This window comes from Homalodisca vitripennis, chromosome 1, assembly GCF_021130785.1.
Source record: "Homalodisca vitripennis isolate AUS2020 chromosome 1, UT_GWSS_2.1, whole genome shotgun sequence".
Lineage (NCBI taxonomy): Eukaryota > Metazoa > Arthropoda > Insecta > Hemiptera > Cicadellidae > Homalodisca > Homalodisca vitripennis.
The window spans coordinates 193,712,216-193,732,552 of record NC_060207.1 but is presented as its reverse complement, the minus strand read 5'-3'; the positions used below and the strand labels follow the sequence as shown (position 1 = coordinate 193,732,552).

Sequence of the window (20,337 nt, the reverse complement as noted above, 5' to 3'; positions counted from 1 at the left end):
TTAGTAAATTGATTTTGCGTGAAGTGATAACAAAACATTTTATACTATTATTTTGTATTCAGGCAAGTTATATTTGCTCTTTGAATTTAACATAAAAACACATTTTCCAAACCCAAAATCAATTGCACCACCTTAAAGAGAAAAGAAAAGTAAAACATTTCCTAAAAAAGGTTAAAAATATAAGACAATTACATGACCAAAGGTCTTTGAGGCTGTATACAGCCCAACCCATTAAGTAATACTTTGACAATTATGTATATTTATTGGAATCATAATGAAATTTAATACTCTAACATGCAAAGAATAGAAGTTTTAACAGGACTAATGTTAGTTGAATACTTTCAATAATAATAAAATAATAACAAAATAATGAGATGAATAGTATATTACACATTTTTAACTATATATTTTTTGAGATAGTACTTTTTAATATGGAATAAGGAATGGGTACAGATTCTTTTTTATTTTATTTTATTTTATTTATTTTTTTAAGAGTAACACTGGGAGATCTTGAGAGTATGAAATAACTCTTTTTGGCAGGAAGAAACACAGTGGATCATGGGAATTCGGCGGTTCTCTTCCGGAAATAATCTACGAAACTTAGAAACTATATTTGGAATTATGTGAGTCAAAGAATAAAATTTTGTACAACACATCACATTTTTAGCTTTTTAAATCAACATATTTCGTTTAAACGTCAAGTATGGTCAACATTTTTGTTTCACATCAGTGAAACACCAGATTGAAAAATAATATACTTCTATTTCCTCAAATCATATGCGTAATCATACGTCGGAAGAGTGAAGTATATTCACAACATGCAGATTATAGTTGTTTATTATTTCTATTATTGACTACAGTAGATTTCACATCAGTACATTTATAATAAAAACCAGGAATAATGTTATAGCAAAGCAACCAATATAACCCGTTAAACAAAACAAAACGACTGCAAACTCTAATAATTTGCCTACAGTTATATTTGTTCTAGCTTTGGTTTCACTTTGATAATGCCAGTGAGAATTATAAATGCTAATTTACCTTAAAATATTTAATATTAATATATTATGGTGAAAATACCTAGTATATTATAAATACATAGTACAAAGTATTAAACTATTTAACCCTTAAAATACAAAATTTTAAAGTGAGATCACCACATAATGGTGTAACACTTTACATACTACTGTGTCCACATGTAAAAAAAATATTAACTAACACCATTCGGAACTAATGTTTCCATATATAAAACAACCCAAATCACAGTGTTAGGCCAAGTTTAAAGATAAATTCACAGTATTTTTAAATAACAAAAGCATTTTAATTGTAAACACTCAAATTCCTTTTTCTACTTTTATACTCAAATTATTGTTATACTGCTATACTGTATCCTTTTTCTACTTTTCCATCAACGTTTTGCTGTCTTGCTAAAACCAGCTGTTGTATTATCACTATTCTAAAGTGAAGCTTACCTCGTGCATGGCATGTCTTGCTGGATCATGACGAGCAGGGTACTTGAACGCACAGCAATGGAAGGAATAGGTGAGTTCCGCTTTCTGCAAGCTCTGTTTCAAAAACAGAATGTTGGGTTACTATTGTAGGTACTGTAAACATTCTTCAAAACCTTTTTATTTGAAAATAATTGCAGCTAACTATAAACGATTGTCTGCTCAAAATGAAGCATTTAAAAAAATCTAGTTCCAATAGCACAATAATAATTTGAATGAAATATAATTTTTAATTTTTTAAATAATAAATTAAATTATATTGATGATATTGACTGAAAATCTCTACCTTTACTTTACCCTTATCTGTTTTTAACCCAAAATGAAATATATTTCGGAATTATACCACTTCACACTGTTGATATTAAACTCTCCTTCAACTTATGGGTTATTTGGGTTAAATGATAGGTATTTTTGTTAACACTGTAAAAAAGACTACTTTTTACAAAAATTTTTCAGAAAGATGAATATGTTTAATATCTTCCAACTTTATCGTCAGTACATACATGTTTTGAAGTTCATTAAATTAGAGATGATAACATATTTTAGCATTTTAGATATTTTTAAGTACCATAGAAACTCAGTAGGTTACTGTTCTACAAACTAATAGATCATTCAGTAATATCGGGTACATTTAAATGAGAATTTTGCCCTATTGTGAGTATACAAAGATCTACATTGATATAATAAGATAAATATACGAGTACCGTACATACATCTATAGAAACACTCAGAATCCATTTGCAGAAGGTGTTAGGGTCGTCATACGCAGTATAAGCACGAGAAGTGGAAGTGTAAGGATCACAAAATATAAATTTAAATACTTAAAACATTACAAATTGTTATGTTTTTGTTGATATAGAAATTTCATCATTTTATAAATTTTTCTGCAATACATATTATTAGTTATTTTTTATAAAGTAGGTTATAATTTCCATAGATTCACGAAAGAGAAACGTATGTAGCTCATTAATACATAAATTGCATAAGAATTTTCAAGAAGCTTCTAAAAAAATCTTTTCTACAAAGTAATATACTTACTTTTAGGTCATGAATGGAGGGGATGATCTTGAGGGTGTAAGTATCCGTTAGCCTCAACATTTCTAGCCCTTCCAGTCCCACAGTTGGCAGATAAGTGATGGATGTCTCAGAGAGGTCTCTGCAGAACAGTTAATAGGGAGTGTTTCAGTTTCAGTAATGTTGTGAAATATTTATGATATACAAATGTATCAGGGTCAATTAATCATAGGACATATTGTTGAAATTAAAATAAGACAATAGTCTATAAAATGTTGAAAAAAGTACATCCTTTATCATTAACGGTCCCCCAAAGCTTAAAAAAATAAGTAATAAGTTTTATCACGATTTTGAATAATATACTAATCTAATAAATACACTCATTGTGTAGCGATGGTCGGAAAGGTGTATTAAGCGTGTATGTTGAGTTTAGCCCCACTTCAGCGTTTGATTACTTCAGCGTCTGAAATCTCTATCTATTCATGATTTACCAGACTCCAGAAGTCAATTTTATTACATCGTCAGATTTCAGAAGCTGGACTAAGGGGAAGGTTAAATTTGAGCTAAACTCAGCATTCACACTCATTGTGTTACAACAAAATCAACATTACTTGTTAAAGAACCTAACGACACATTCCGTAATCAATCTTTTAAAACACGATGATTTTCAAAATAATCAGCAACGCTAATAAATTTCACATATGCAGTATATTATTTTATTACAATATAAACCCTTTTGATCAAAACGTCTGAACTATATCTATACAAAAATAACTAAACAAAGCCGTCAAAATATATACACAAAGTCAAAGTGTTTGTATACACGGACGTATACAAACTACTTGATTGAAAATATACATTTCAGACGCTCCACTAAGGAGGTGAACTGGAGCTAAACTCAACATCCACATAGGATTAACTCTTCCCACCATAACTACGTAATGTGTAGAAAATTGGATCGGTCCACCGTGCTTAGTGATCGTGTCAGAAACACGGTAGTGCACTCAATTGAGCACCTAACGAGACAATGAGAATATCTCTTCACCTAGATAACAGTATACTGTGTAGTATGGGTGTCTCTAATGTTGAAATGATGCAGAGTTCGTTTCGAGCTTCTACGTCGCCGACTATTTCGATCTCTTCGAGACAAACATGCCTCCAGATTCCAGGAGTCAAGTCTGTGACAGCGTCAGCTTCCAGACGCTGCACAAAGAGGAAGGTGAGCTGGAGCTAAACTCAACAATCACATTGAATAAACCCTTCCCACAATATCTAAGTTATGGTAAAAGTGTGTGTTTTTTTTTTTTTTTTTTTTTGTTATTTCCAAAACTGAGTTGGTATATATTTTTGTCCGTTTTTTCAGTTGCTCTGCAGGGATTACGATCTTTGGAGTGAAATTTGTTTGTATGTCGTTTACTTTTATTATTGTTGTTATGGAGTATAAGAGTTAGGCTACTATTTATTAGCTTTTGAGGAATGTAACATGTAATTAGTGTTATACATTTAGGTCAGTCTGGTGTCTTTCTTAACTTAACGAGCAAAATAACCTTATCTTATATTCAGGAGATATTGCATTTTTGTTGTTTCTTGTTAAATAACATGCTACCTAAGTCAGTTCTGTTTTAATGCATGAGAACAGATTTTTATTTTGAATTGATTGCTATCTGTAATATTTAAATTAGAAATTCTTGTCAACTCGGCAGACGGTCTTTTCGACCATTGCTTTAAAGTTTGAGTGTGTCGTGGTTACTTTCGTGGAACCGCTTAATATAGATGATTGGGGTTATTTTAATAAACGCACTGTTTTATCAATTCATGATGGATATTAACAAAACGACCGGAATCTAAGGAAGGCTTTGATCCAGGAAGGATTTCAATGATGCATTGACAGAAATGGAGTCAATATTCAGCAAACTGCGAAGTTGTTGTGCCATTAGCATGACAAGCGTCGGATGTAACGTTTGCTAACAGAAGTCTCCAGTTTCTGTGGTATGATAATGGAGTTGCTTATCACTTGTGTTCGACTAGGACGAGAGAAGTGCTAAGCGGGCACATCGCTTCTTCACACCTTTGACAGCAAACAGAGTCAGTCCTAGGACAGATGCTGGGTGTTAAATGGCCAAGAATCTAGTCCTAATTACATACCGGGAAAAGACGTGGAAAATATTTTGTTAATAGAGTTTTAAATATGATTACGAAAATTAAATAAACAAGTAAAAAGGCTGAATTGGAAAATAATCAATAAATTAAATCATGATTAAAAATTAAAATATGACTAACTTTTATGTGGTCCATATTTTTAAAGTAAAGATTTAGAGGACGACGCTGCTGATACACATCCTGAATGGAGGACAAGGGAGCGGAAATGTATTCACACATGTATAAACATTGAACATTATCTCTCTGTCAGGGCTAAGACAAGTTTGTACGAGTATGTTTACCATTACCAAAGCCGAGTGTGTCTTTCTAGTCTGTGGCGAATTCATGAAAATATAATATATAATGTGATAAACAGTAAAATTAATTTACACTATAAGGGTATCGTAAACGGAAGCCAACCATATAAAATTTTAATTACAACCACGTTAAAACGACAAGAAAAGGAATTACACTTGTAAAGACTATTAATAGATGCACGCACAAATGCGCCTTGAATTGTTTAATTCACAGATTCACAGATAAAATGTCAACTTACAGGTCTCTAAGGCTAGTTAGTCCTCTGAAGGCGTCTGGAGAGAGGTCGGTCAGTTCCCGGTTGCCTCTGAAACTCCTTTAAAGATGAAAAATACCTTCAGTAACATGTACCAATATTGAAATATATTACTAATGTTCAAAAAACATACCTACGTAACAGTAAAAGGTTGGGCATTTGGTATGATATTAACACAGCTTCATACTTCACTACAAGCTGTTGCAGTGTCGTTAAAGATGAAGTAGTTTTGCATTCCTTAGGATTAAACTATACGAAATACCGGGTGTCTTAAAAGTCCCACTCCTCCCCATACTATTAACTTTCTTATGAATAAAGATGGAGTGATTTACTTTGGGATATGTTTATATGACCAACTGAGGAAATTTTTGATGTATGAAAACTTTTGACCTCTCTCCAAATGGGGTATTTTTGGAGTAAGTCACTTTAAATAAGAATCTCTAACAAGTGACAACTCATTTTAAAGGTATTATAAAAAAGAAGGATGGCACAAACTAGAGGTCTCTAATGTTACCCAATCAAATTTGGTGGCCAATTAAAGTTTGAACTGTTTTACAAACCCCCACAAGATTCAACAAACGAAGTCCTGGGAATACCCATGGCTGATTTTGTCATGATATCTCTTATTGGTTACCAGGAGACACAGTAACTGGAATAAATGTATCTTGCATACTAATTTTCAAATTTTCATAAATAATAATCTCCTCAGTTGGTCATATAAGTTAAACATCTCCCAAAATAAATCACTCCATCTCTATTCATAAGAAAGTAAATAGGCGGGAGGAACTTTTAAAACACACGGTGTACTTCAACAACAATTTATGACATACCATTAGTAATTCAATATAAAACAAACAGGATTTTTCTTTACATCGTTAAGCCTTAAAATAAAATAACATTCAAATACAGCCTTTTAAATATAAGAATATTTTGTAATCTTATACACAAAGATATCAATCTTTTAGTTACATGTAAATACATTGAAGTCACACAGTGGTAATGAGTAAACATGTTTTCTGCCAAACTCGATACGTTTTGATGTCTAAATGACCTAAACCGTTATTCCGGTAAAAGTGATTAGTGAAAACCCAAAATTTATGTTCAGTAACGTAACTACTGGGTGACGCACTGCAGTAAGAAAAATAAATTAATAGTAGGCTATACATTTAGTGGAGAGCGTATGATACTACAGTTCCTGCCTGGGATTTAACACTTTGGTTCAGAGTTACGACAAGATTGAATATTGAGTGTTTTATATAGTTATTCTTCTAGAATATTTAACACGGCTTAAAAAAGTTCCAAATAATTTAAATTAAAAACTCAAACCTTGAATTTGTATTAATTGAATATTTGAGTCATACTGCACATATTTTTAAATAGTTTAGTAAGTCTAACATTGTTGTTAAGAGCTTTATAATTATGTCTCTACCTTTGCGCGATTATAAAATATTGAATTCATATTGGTGGATCAAACTAAATAAATACATAATACCAGGTCAAACTTCTATAACAAAATTGAGCTTCTCCATAAAAAACAAGCAGAAATATGTACCTAGAATGTGGCAAATCTCGAATAAAAAATTACGTTTCAAAAAATTAGTAGGTACGAAATAAAGTATTGTCCTCCTCTGGTGTTAAGCTGAAACCTGTTCTTCCTCAGCTATGACGCTCTGTGGCGACAGTTGGAATACTTATGTTAACATTTTATTGTTCCTGAATTTAGTTTTATCAAGTCCGTACCAGGAAATATGAGAATCTTGTATTGGGTCCGTATTAGGACCGATAAGATTCATTCCAATGAGATCGGAAATATTTGTTATTGGTTCAGAATTATCAGTTATTAAGATTAATGGTTAATAGAACTTCCTGCGATGTCGTCACTGTTATGCGTTTTCCAAAGTTAACATGTATAAAAGATGGAGAAGTTTCGTCTGCTGTGGACGATTATTTGTTGTAGAAGTATTGTAAGAGACAATTCTTTTACGATGTTACACAAATTTTAGAGTGAAGATCAAACGATTATTAATGATTAAATAATTGGTAATGATGTCTTTACAAAATTTAATTAGAATAACTTATACAATAAGGTATGCAGTGGTTACTAACAGCATTGTTTTCGTATCTGCAATAATTAATTACATTTTAACGTCTCTCTGGTTATTATTAGAAAATATTAGATTGGTAACTGTACTATATTCTGATAAATTTTGTAAAAGCATTGTGAATTTATTTGGGTAAAATAGCTTTATTTTTGATGGCCAAAAATCTCTTATCTTAGCACGTTTAGTAATATCTCTCCAAGACTGAACGGCTTTTGATTATCTGTTTTCAGGATATTTCTTAATTGAGTTTCTGCAGCTATTTTGTCAACAGAAGACAAAGAGGTAGGAAGGTAAAGATGCTAAGTTATATTTCATCCGAGTTCATAGGAGTATATGGCGTACCTCAGTGTTCACATCTTGGACTTATTATTTTTATTAACGTGTTTATTAACGACATTGTAAATGCAAAGAGTATATGTATTTAAAATTCTACGATTACATCACGTTGTATTGCCTAGTTTCATAAGTTGATGACTGTTTTGCATAACAAAACAGTCCAGATTCGATTGCAGATTGGCGCGATAACAAGTGGCATACGCAGCATAGACGGCCAAAAATACATTTTATAAAGTGGCCAGTCCGTGTGTAAGCAGATCTTCGGCTAACTTTGGCCGATCACGGTTGAATTCATCTTTACCTACATTGTTATTATACGAGTAGTTATGTGGCTAAGCTTCTAGATATCACTTATAACTTGTTACGAATAGTTTGTGTAATAGAAACAAATAAAACAACTTCGTACGTACTGCCCTCAGAATACGATCGCAGTAGCGAATATGTTACTGGTTGGGCCTAAAAATGTAGTTCTAGAAATGTATAATAATGTTTTATTATTATATATGTAAATTATGCTATACATCGTTTATACAGAACGACCGACATGTAAGTGGTTTATGTTGCTTATCCATTAAACATGGTCTTAATTATATATATCTCAGAAGCACTATATAATTATTACAAATTACATAGCTGTTATCTGTTTAGATGAAATATTTTTACGGATATTTAAATACGTATTCTACAATAAACATTTTAACTTAAACAGCTTCATGATATTATCTGTTAATCGATATGTTTACAATTTTGATGAGTTTTAATTAATATTGTTTTGCTTCAATTTTAACAGAAATAAAAAAATCGATTAAAACTTAAAAGCTATAATTAAATGTAGGCAACGAATTGATAATGACAGTGTTTTCCCCCAAAACTTTGTTTACTTTATACATCCATTTTTTTACATTCCACACTCTTTTCACGTTAGAAAAATCCATTAAAAATTTACACATTTAAAGCCATCAATGACTGAAATTAAATATTTGGGCTTGAAATAATATAATTACTTTCAATCTAGGATAAAAAATAAATTTACAGTTCATCCATTTCTAAGATTAAAATAAATTTTCAGTGGTTGTGAATTTTAGTGAGTTATAAGTTGTATAAAGTGTAATGTGTAATGTATAAAGTTGTTACAAAAAAGCTACATAAAGAAGGCGGGGCATATGTAAAATTTAATTTCATTTCTAAGCTTAAAATTACAATTTTATTTCAAATTGCGAAACAGCCAAAGTCATTGAAAGTGTATTCGAATGAAATAAACAAAGTTCTTTGTCGTAATAAAAACTCCACAAAGGTTTTGCAATATCAACCGTACATTAGTTTACATTATGAATATGTAGAGACAAATGAAAGTAATATTCATAACTGCACTGTAATGTTCGAAATAAAAGCAGCGAAGCGAATACGCACAGGAAATTTATCCTCACATTGAAAACAAATGAACCGTGACATTTTAGTTTTTTTATTAGATGAAACAATAATATGATTCTGTATGGTTTGAACACAAGCTACTTTTTTCCGGTTTTTATGACATTGAGTATATTAGAAATATCTACTATAACCTTTAACTCATTAATGGATTCTAGATTCATTCGTTCTCAATAAAAACTACACAAGTCACATACAGTACAATAAACTGTAGATTTCGATAACTACATACATTTTTGAGAAAAACGTTTTTGACACTGGCCAGTTGTCAGTGATTGGTTATTGCTTGTAGACCTATTTTGACACGTATTAGAGCATTGAGCTAATACACAACACGTCGTGATTACTTATTATTACTTATATGCGCGTCACAACGCATTGGTATGACGCTTATATTATCGTAGATTGTTTCGTTAGCTTTTCACCTGAGGAAGGGACCAGATTGCAGATCTCGAAACGTTGTGTTATTGGACGACGGATGTCTGAAAATCCTGTTCACAGCTCGTTCAACGTCAAAAATAAAATTTAAACAAAGATGCTGATTTTTATTCCTACTAATTCGTAAATGTCCGTGGTGAAAATAATTGACAAGTGACAAATACCAAGCTGAGAATTGGAAACACAAACAAAGCTGTCACTAAAAACTAACATCATGTAACACACGTTACAAATTCATAACAAGCCTACCGTTACGTAACCCAATTTGCTGAAGCCGACTATGTAATCAGGTTACTTTGCACGCGGTGTTGAGTTTCTCTGCACCCGCAGTGCAAACGTTTTATCTTTAGATTTTGTTTTATATATTTTTTATTTCGTTTTATAAGTTTAGTTGATAGTGAAAATGCCGTGAAGTTATTATTGGACATAATAATTCTCACAGCTCAAAAGTCAAACGTGAGAGGATTGGATTCCCAATCGAACAGACCAATAAATAAAACATCTTAGGATCCCAAGTTTTCTTGAACCGTAGCTCAGAAAAAGCGCCTTGTAAATATAACCCAATTACTTAGAACTTCGAGTTCGAAGTATTGGAAATTCAATTAATTCTTTACCTCTACAACACCTGTGATTGTTTTAAAGTTTAGACCACACTTTAATAATGAAAGTTCCAATACATTAATGCATTCTCGTTTTTCTCGCTCAAAAAAGTATGATATACAGTTGTTTAAAAAAAATTGTATTATGTAATTTAAACTTTGCAGATACTCGTACTTACATAAAGGCTAGCTGTAGTTGAATATCCTTGAGTTTAAACACAGACAAATAATGTTAAACTCAGACACTTCTATGCCCCTAATTTTGGCCTTAGAATGATGGGTTGTTTCATTTTCAAGATACGAATCCAAAATTGTTTCGGTTATACCTGTTAAGTGTATAGATGCATATTAACTATAATATTTAACAAGCCAACTCCCATGATTCAACAATTACCAATAATGTCGTAAAAGTGTTTCAACAGTAGAGCAAAAATTAACAGCTTCCACAGGTTCATAATACTTGTTATATTAACATCTTTAAATAGTAAAATTTTTATTCAAACGAAAGAATTCACAACATTTTTAAATTAACTCTCTCTTCCACCCCCCCCCCCTTTACTACTCACTGATAGTCCTACTGCTATTTTTAAAACAGTGGTTGAAAAATATGCTTTGAGCAGTGCTCATAATTATATAAAATGTTTAAAATGGCACAACACATTATATTCGTCAAGTGCAGTAGCCTATCTGTACACATTTTCCTTTTCCGGACTTCGGTATTGCTATGATGTCAATCGCAGTAGTTCAGAAAATCATTAATAATACTATAAACAGTAACATCTTTAGCAATTTCACTCATAAATTTATTTTTACTGCTGCAAGCTAGAAAATTACTTTTATTGTTTTTAGTCATAAAAATCAAAAATAAAATTATTTTTATCAGAAATTTATGAGAAGCAATTCTGAACCAAACAGCTTGAGATTTTTGACACTGTAAACTACTGTAATTCGGCTGTAAACTATTATTGCAAGCGAGTTCTCACAGGCTGGGTTTTCAAGGCTCTCTAAGTTTACAGGTGTTCAACAACAAGAACGTGGATGGACAAATACTCACAGTTTTCCTATTTCTGATCCGTTGAAGGCCCATTCCTCAACCCGCGAAATCTTGTTGTAAGCAAGCAAGCTGGAACGAAAATAACATCAGACAACTGTTGTCTTGTTACTGTTCTTTGTCTAAACATCATAGCACTGATGTGAGTAGGCCTACAGAGTCTGTGTCGGGTAGCTTATTATTAGGTTATTTAAATTAAATACATTTTAAAAATCAAATTAATTATTTTTTAATTTTTAATTAAAATTAAATTTTAATTGTATTATTTAAATTACATTTAAATATTATTATTTGTTTATTAATATTAAACTTATTATTATATTTATTTATTTGTTAATATTGTTAACAATGGCCTTATTTTAATTAAGTAGTCATTTCCAATAGTCATACTGTACATAGAATGTAAAATAAAGATATGAAGAAATTTGGTTAGCAGACACCGTCTACTGATCGCGAGACAAAAGAAGAGACCTGGATTCTGGCCTATAAATGTAGGCGCTACTACTAGTAATTTCTTCGCCTTGTTTCGTAACCATTATTGTTTCACTGTTTTGATTGATTTGCGGCCTAATTGTTTATGTTTTATAAGATAACAAATGACGGTACTGTTTTGATCATTAAAATTGAGCAAAATTTAATGTTAATCCTTACTGACTAACATTAATATAATATACTGTAAACAAAAAATGCCTCTTACGCAAAAAAATTGGAACATTTGTAATTGGATAAAAAAAATTTGCTTCAACAGCTTTAAAATACCACGTCCAAAAGAAAATTATTACATTTTGCTAAAGTTGTAAATTTTGAATTGAAACCAAGAGAACACATTTTAATCCTCCAATGGCAAGCATTAAGATAACATTAAAAAACTTACTGTTAGTAATTTAAATTAACAACCCATTATTTTACATTTAAAATTAAACAAGTGTGTTACATTCATTTAGAAAACATTTTGTTCTTGTTTGTATCAGTGTCCATCGGCAATGGTACTGCTAATTCTTCATCAGACTCAGGGTCACTAGGGTCATCCGAACTGTAAAAAAAGAGCTGAAGAAATTTGGTTAGCAGTCACTGTCTAGTTACGGAACCTTCTGTGGGCGAAACAGATGTTCACCGGAAACAGATGTTCCTAATTACCGATACCTATAACTCAGCGCCAAATACAAATATTTCATATGATATAGATTCAATGAGTAACTGATAGTGACTTAATGTCGTTGAAATGTGTTTTCACTGTAATCATTCAATTGGTTTTAAAGTAATTATAATTAAATTATTTTGAAAAATAAATAGTTTAATAAGATAGACTTTTTGAAAATGTCAGTTTAAAAAATAATTGGTGCATCCGCGTATCTTATAAAATACTAATAAATAATCATGGAAATAAGTGTAAACTACGCTAAAAATAGAGAAGTAAGATGAACACTAAATAATTATAGTAAAAAAATAAGTAATATAAGAAAAACATTCACAAATATTCTCAACTGATAAATATTTACACGGACCAAAATAAACATTGACAATACTTAAAATCACAAAATATTCATTCTTTTAACTATTAAAAATAATATAATCCGTTCCAGAACAATTAAGACAGCCTGTATTTGAGTATCGACTGTTTGCTAAGCATTATTGCCCCCGTAGTTCTAAAAGACTTATCACTAAAAAACTGGACTAGTAGGCCTATAATCTAAGTAAAATATACAATTTAATACTTACAACTGCTCAGTTCTAACTCGGACTGAATTCTTCTTGAGACATTTTATTTTGTTGCTTTCGAAATCTCTGAAAAATGAATAGTAAAAATAAGAGCTGACTATACTTGAATTGACAACAAACTATGAAATAAACTGCTGTGTTGAAGGTTTTGTCATTTTCATATAGTCGTTTTTCCGTAACACTGTACCGATATCGCTTTTCATATTTCTTAGAGAAAGGAATTTATATGTGTAAATTAAAAATTAAGTATCTGTTTGCAATGAAAGTCAAGAATATAATTTTTGGGCTGCGTAGTAAAACAAATTATAAAAGACTGTATGATTGATACCTTTAACCTATTATTTTACTTGATAAATAATAGCATTTTAATGTTAAATATATATTTATTTTCATTAGACGTGCCTTATTTTACATCATCAGAATGGTGGTCATTTCAATCTTCAAATTTTATGGACTTACATAAAAACGAATTCGTCAATAGGCGTAAATTATTGAGATATGCACAAAAAATAAACCTGTACATCATGTGCAATTATTTGACGAAAACAACTAAAAAAACATTATTAATGATTTACAAATAAATGGTATGTCAGTTAGTACGTATCGGGTTTACAACTAAATTTAAAAAGTACATTTAACATTTTTTTATTACCACCACAACGAGTAAGCAAATTCGCTTTTTACCTTTTTTGAGAAGCTAAATTTTAATGATTTTTTTCTTAAGTTAGTTGCCAAGAAATTGCATAACAAATATAATAATCTGGTGCGATGTTTTATTTATTAAAAATGTACTCTCTTTATAATATAGTTTTAAGTAGAATGTAATAAATCACATAGCTGAGCTGAATTGGCTTAAAATTGAATTGAGCTTAAAATGTAAGTAGTTACGACATTTTAAATAAAAAAGCAAACTTATTGTAAACAGCGAGATGGGATGTACAACAACAGGGATTTCCTTGTTTATTTCAGCTCATACGTATCACAAGGATTTTGTCCTTACAGTACGTTCTATAAAACTTAACTCATTTTTTGAACCTCAATTATTAAACAATTTTATACAGATTTCAAATTAAATAATATAATATTTTTTTCTTTTTACAGATAGGAAACTCTTAAAGTGTTTTGGCTTACACCATATGCATGATGAAGTTGTTCCCCAAAGCCTTAAAAGCCGGGATGTTCTCCAGTCCGGTGTGGATTACTCTCCTGTAACCAAGTCATACGCAAGTTATTGCTGTCTATTCATTAACTCTAAATGTATACTGGAGTAACCAATTCATACGCAAGTTATTGCTGTCTATTTATTAAACTTAAATGTATACTGGATTAAACAAGTCATATGCAAGTTATGACTGTCTATTTATTAAACTTAAAATGCACATTCTTACTTTAATCTTAGCGAATTACAAAGCAAATGCATTTTAAAGTCAACGTTTTATTCCCTTTTTGGTAACCATTTGTTCAAAAAATAAAATAAAAGAGAGCAAATATTTTTTGAGATTTTACCATCTCAAAATAAAATAAAACATATCAGTTTCATATAATATCAGCTCAAACTTAAATGATTATTTCTCAAAAATTAAACCACGCACGGCAAGGTGAGGTAAGTGAAAAATGGTGCGATACAAAATTAATAGATACTATGAAAGAAAACATAACTAGAAGTAATAACTAATAATATTTGTTTATACTCCATAAAATATAAAATAAAATAAATAAATCCGAAAAACTTAATGAGTCAAAATTTAAGTTAATCGCTCAAAACTAAAAACAACAGTTTCAAATTACTTTTGTACCTTCTTAATTGATCGAAATTACAAACGACAATTAATGTCGTTCATAAAACTAGAAATCTACTAACTGAAATGCCCTACTCCGATTATTCTAATGTAATCGGTAAATAGCCTAAATCGGTTGTAATTTTAAGATTTATATAACATATAGCATGACGAGTATAAATAATCATATAGAAGAAAATAAATAATTTATTAGTTTTAATTTAATTAATAAACTTGTCTTTATAATTTAATGTTACAAGTAATTTAGATGTATTATTAATCTATTTGTATAAGATTGAAAGGATTTATTAATTATACATATTGAAACTAAAGGTAAACGAAATAGTGCTGACATCTAATATTCTATAACGACCATGAATATTATCTTACTCTCTTATTATGATGGGTAATGATAAAAAACACTACAATGGAAAACATATTTCAATTAAGAGCAGGTTCTATAAATGTATTATAATCTGAGCTGTATAGTTTAATTCAAATTTATACACACGTGTATTTACTTAGTAAAATAGACTTATTAATTTAATACTTTTTTGTCTAAACAACATTCATAAAATATATATTTTAAAATACCACAAATAAAAGTAAAGTTTATTATTCTATGCTTTAAATTATGGTCTCAAAGATATGTTAATGTAACGTCATGGAAGTACCTATGAATGATTATACTCCGTGTACGAAATTAGCAATAGTTCACAAACGTAATCCATCCGACGCACAGGTAATATCCAATTTCTCGATGTTGATGAAGCCATAAAGCTCTCTGACGGTCTACAGAGATTGTTCACGCTTATGAGTAATGACAGTGATCGGCTCCCTGATTACAACCAGCGTCCGATTACTCGAATCGCTCTATTGAACCAACACATCATCCAATAGCCAGAGACGTATCTAGGAAGGGTTGTACACAATGTACGAAATTATCAAATATATCACCAATTTTATATCATCTAACGCACAGGAAATATCCAATTTCTCGATGTTGATGAAGCCATAAAGCTCTCTGACGGTCTACAGAGATTGTTCACGCTTATGAGTAATGACAGTGATCGGCTCCCTGATTAAAACCAGCGTCCGATTACTCGGATCGCTCTATTGAACCAACACATCATCCAATAGCCAGAGACGTAATCTAGGAAGGGTTGTACACAATGTACGAAATTATCAAATATATCACCAATTTTATATCATCTAACGCACAGGAAATATCCAATTTCTCGATGTTGATGAAGCCATAAAGCTCTCTGACGGTCTACAGAGATTGTTCACGCTTATGAGTAATGACAGTGATCGGCTCCCTGATTACAACCAGCATCCGATTACTCGGATCGCTCTATTGAACCAACACATCATCTAATAGCCAGAGACGTATCTAGGAAGGGTTGTACACAATGTACGTAATTATCAAAATATATCGCCAATTTTATATCATCTAACGCACAGGAAATATCCAATTTCTCGATGTTGATGAAACCATAAAGCTCTCTGACGGTCTACAGAGATTGTTCACGCTTATGAGTAATGACAGTGATCTCCTCCCTGACTACAACCAGCGTCTGATTTCTGGGATCTCTGTATTGTATCAACACATCATCCAATAACCAGATACGTATCTGGGAGTATTTGTACACAATTTTTTAAATTAGCAATAGTACACAAACGTGAATCATCCAACGCACAGGTAATATCCAATTTCTCGATGTTGATGAAGCTATAAAGCTCTCTGAGGGTTGCAGAAACTGTTCACGCTTATGAGTAATGACAGTTATCGGCTCCCTGATTACAATCAGCGTCCGATTACTCGAATCGCTCTATTGAATCAACAATCCATCCAATATTGTAGGGGCGTATCTAGGAATACAGGGGCTCTGGGGCTAACATAATATTATCCACCTTGTTTAACACATCTCATATATTTGAGTGGAATCTTTCCTTCCACATTTTTCAGTTTTTAGGACCCACTTGTCTCGAGTTCTTGAACTATACCTTTCCTTCCTCCGGATGTTACCACGCATGTTAATATTACTAATATACAGCTGATAAAGTACAGCACATATAACATTATAGATGATACTCACAATACTTTAAGGTGATTGGCTGGAGAGAACAAATGGTTGGGCAACACCCTCATGTTGGGCACTTGTGATATTGTTCTGTAAAACCACGTTAATGTTATTGTTTTTCATAGAGAGACTAAAAAATTAATAACATCCTTTGTTTAAAATTTATTTGCCCACACCGTCCAATCCTTACATTAAAACTGAGACTCGATACGGAACTCTTGAAACATTTCGTTCTTCAAAATAGATTTTTGTATTCTGAAACATTTTTTAGGTCATCCAAATCAGAATACTATATATATATTACACTAAATTAATATAAGTTAAACTGTTCTATTAGTAATATCATGCAACGTTAATAAGGCCAAGCTTTATAAAAATTAATTAATATAGTAAATTACAAATTTGTATTTGAGCTTAAGGTCAAATAATATATGTCTTGTAGTTTCAAAATCAGGAAGTTTCGTTTTTATACATTTATCACGAAACGAAAAACACGTAAAATTGATTGTTTGTTGTAACATAAAAAAACGTTTTTCTGTAAGCTCCTATAGAAGAGACATAAGATTACGGCCTCAACTCTTTGTATAAAATCTTTAGAGAAAATGCATTTTTTATTTTGAATATATCTGGTTTTGTAACATATTCTTGTGATCTTTCTAGTTTTGTGATAAATCCTTGATATCTATCGGTTTTTTCATCAAACTCGAATTCATCTCAATTTCAAATTTATTGTGCTTTTTTGTGTATGAAAAGAAGTGTTTTGCAAAGTCTATGTGAGGCAAAACAGTAGTAATAATGAGCTAGTTAGATTTTATTAGGAACTAATAGGGAAAAAATATATTCACAAAGTAAATTGTGTATTTATTGTTCAATGAATTCAAACTAATCATTACATTGTTTCAAATTACGAAATAATTTGTATGTACAATACGTCAAACAATAAAGATTTTTTATCTATATAACATGTTTTTGGAGAACAAACAGAGAGACTTCTTCACGATGATAATTTTTCTGATAATAGAATTATGGTTCCATGTGAATTACATGCACTTGCAGTTACAGTTACTGCTCAAGCAACAACCTTGCGGGATAAATACTAATAAACACGATATTTCTGCGTTTGAAACTGATATCTATAACTATCAGTGTTTGCAACCAACCCATACTTTTACCCAACATTAAAATGAAGGAAATTTATGAGGTTTTAAATATTTTAGTCTTTAATCATGAATATATTAATCCTAAACAGCAGTAAGCATGGTAACCTTAAAATCTAAAAAGGGTATCGATCTGGTTTTGAAACTAGATAACTCATATTATTACTAGTTAAATATTCTTAGTTAGAACTGGGAATATTTGCAATAATTCTGTGTTACAAAAATAGTTTTTGTGATTACGTTGTAACACAGAACGATGAAAGTTAACGTAATCCTGTTTTGATATCAGTTGTGAAATCATCAATAATGAACTTCACTTTTAATGTCATAGGTACTTTCTGAGAGGGTATAAAATAATGCAAAAGTAAATATTGAAACACTCTATTGTGCAGATTGCATTAAATTGACAAACATTTATTATTCTAAATTAAAGTTAAGAGAAAACCTAGAGAAAAATCGTACTGCAGTCAAGTCAGTTTAGAAATAACAAAAGCTATTCAATCTTAAAAATGTGTTTGGTGACTTTTCATTATGACCTAAATCAATCAAACCCAAAATATATAAACCATTGTAAACTAAAAAATAAAAAAAGGGGGTTCTAATAACAAGTAAAATCATATAAATAACATTTTGTATGTAAAAATGTAAAAAAAGTATGAATTTATCTTACATAATTGAAGTCAGAGAATATTGTTTGTAAATTAACCTTAAATCTTACGTTGCTATATTATTATAACGCTTTTTTACTGAAATTGTTTTAGCAAAACTTTAATTGATATGAATTAAAAATATATTAGATTTTAAAAACTGTGACATTGATTTGAAATTAATTTGATAAATGCTTAAAACCAATCATATGGCTAAAACAGTCCACTTCGCGTCACAATGCCACTTGAGATGTCAATAATGGTTACTCACACAGTCTGGATGTGCGGCAGATGTCGGAAGACGTCTTTGTTCAGACTCTTGAGACTGCTCATCTGAGTTATGTATCTGTTGGAACAAACTTATTAAATTCGTCATTTCAAAATTGAGATTCAAATAAATATGGTGAAGTTTAGTTTAGGATGGGTAATCTAGAGATGACTTGAACATTACTGAAATATTCACAGATGTTAAATAGTCATTTTTTGTTAGAGGATGTGCATAAGTACTGACATATTCCTGCGAAATCTTTAAAGATGGAAATACAATCAAAATTATAAAGAAATTTTTGAAACAAATTTTATCTGAACCACTTCTGAAGTAACGGGATTGAATAGAGAAATGGCGTACAGTCATAAAATATTAGATGAAACGGTCATCAAATTATTATGACACATGAATCAGACTATAAAGGGTGAAAAAAGCTTTTAGGAAATTTTTTTTAGTTTCTTATATATGCACAGATATATTAAAAGTACAGATAAATGAAAACGCCGTATATATTTAACAAATAGAAATATAAAGGATCAATAATTTAAAGAGTCGGTTTGTTAATATCTTTAAGCTCGGGTTACCTTAGGGTTGCAAAGGGCAAATGCATACCAAGGTGCACTGGAATTAAACCAGCTAGGGCTCGTCTTAGCCACCATAGTTGTTATTCCAGGGGTTGTCTCCCGGGTGCAATTAGAATTAGTAAGGAGGGTCTCGCTTGTAAATTCCTTCTCATTGGATTACGCCTTCATTCCATCTAAAATTAGATCTAATTGCACTCGTAAAGTACTCATATATGGTCCTCACATACCAGAACAATACAAACTCGAAATATTATTATGTAATATCGTTTATTTATATTTTATTCAGCTATCATATCGAAATACTCTAAAGAAAAATGAGATCTATTTTAGAGTAACTTTTATACGGACACAAAATGTGTCACTTATACTGTATATTATCATTTATATCATATATATTACATTACGTATTATTATATTTAATACATTTATTTTATATACATGTATATAAATGATACATTTTGTGTCCGTATACAAATTACTCTAAAATAGATCTCATTTTCCTTCAGAGTATTTCAACATCACACACACACACACACACACACACACACACACACACACACACACACACACACACACACACACACACACACACACACACACGCACGCACACACACACACACTCACTCACGCACGCACGCACGCACTCACTCACTCACTCACTCACGCACGCACGCACACACACACACACACACACACATATTTGTGTGTGTATATATTTATATATAAAACATTTTTTTGTATAAGAAATCAATTTCGCCCTTTAGGACAAATTCAAACTCACCAATGAAGGTGCAAACAATTGAAATCATAAAGTGAAGTGTAATAAGAATAAAGTTGACAAGTGCACTTATTGCCACGTACTTTTTTTAACACGTGGCTATATCTTTATTTGTCTAATTGTATGTCTAAGTTGT

At 30.9% G+C, this 20,337-nt stretch overlaps 1 protein-coding gene across 1 annotated transcript in view; it reads right to left on the bottom strand.

The window, feature by feature from the left end:
- LOC124352971 (thyrotropin receptor-like) overlaps positions 1-20,337 on the bottom strand; it is a 37,670-nt gene that overhangs the window by 15,230 nt on the left and 2,103 nt on the right. Inside the window, 8 exon segments of the mRNA XM_046802731.1 lie at positions 1,473-1,565; positions 2,547-2,664; positions 5,218-5,292; positions 11,190-11,258; positions 12,906-12,971; positions 14,037-14,111; positions 16,783-16,857; positions 18,843-18,917. Coding sequence (XP_046658687.1) covers positions 1,473-1,565; positions 2,547-2,664; positions 5,218-5,292; positions 11,190-11,258; positions 12,906-12,971; positions 14,037-14,111; positions 16,783-16,857; positions 18,843-18,917 — 646 coding nt within the window.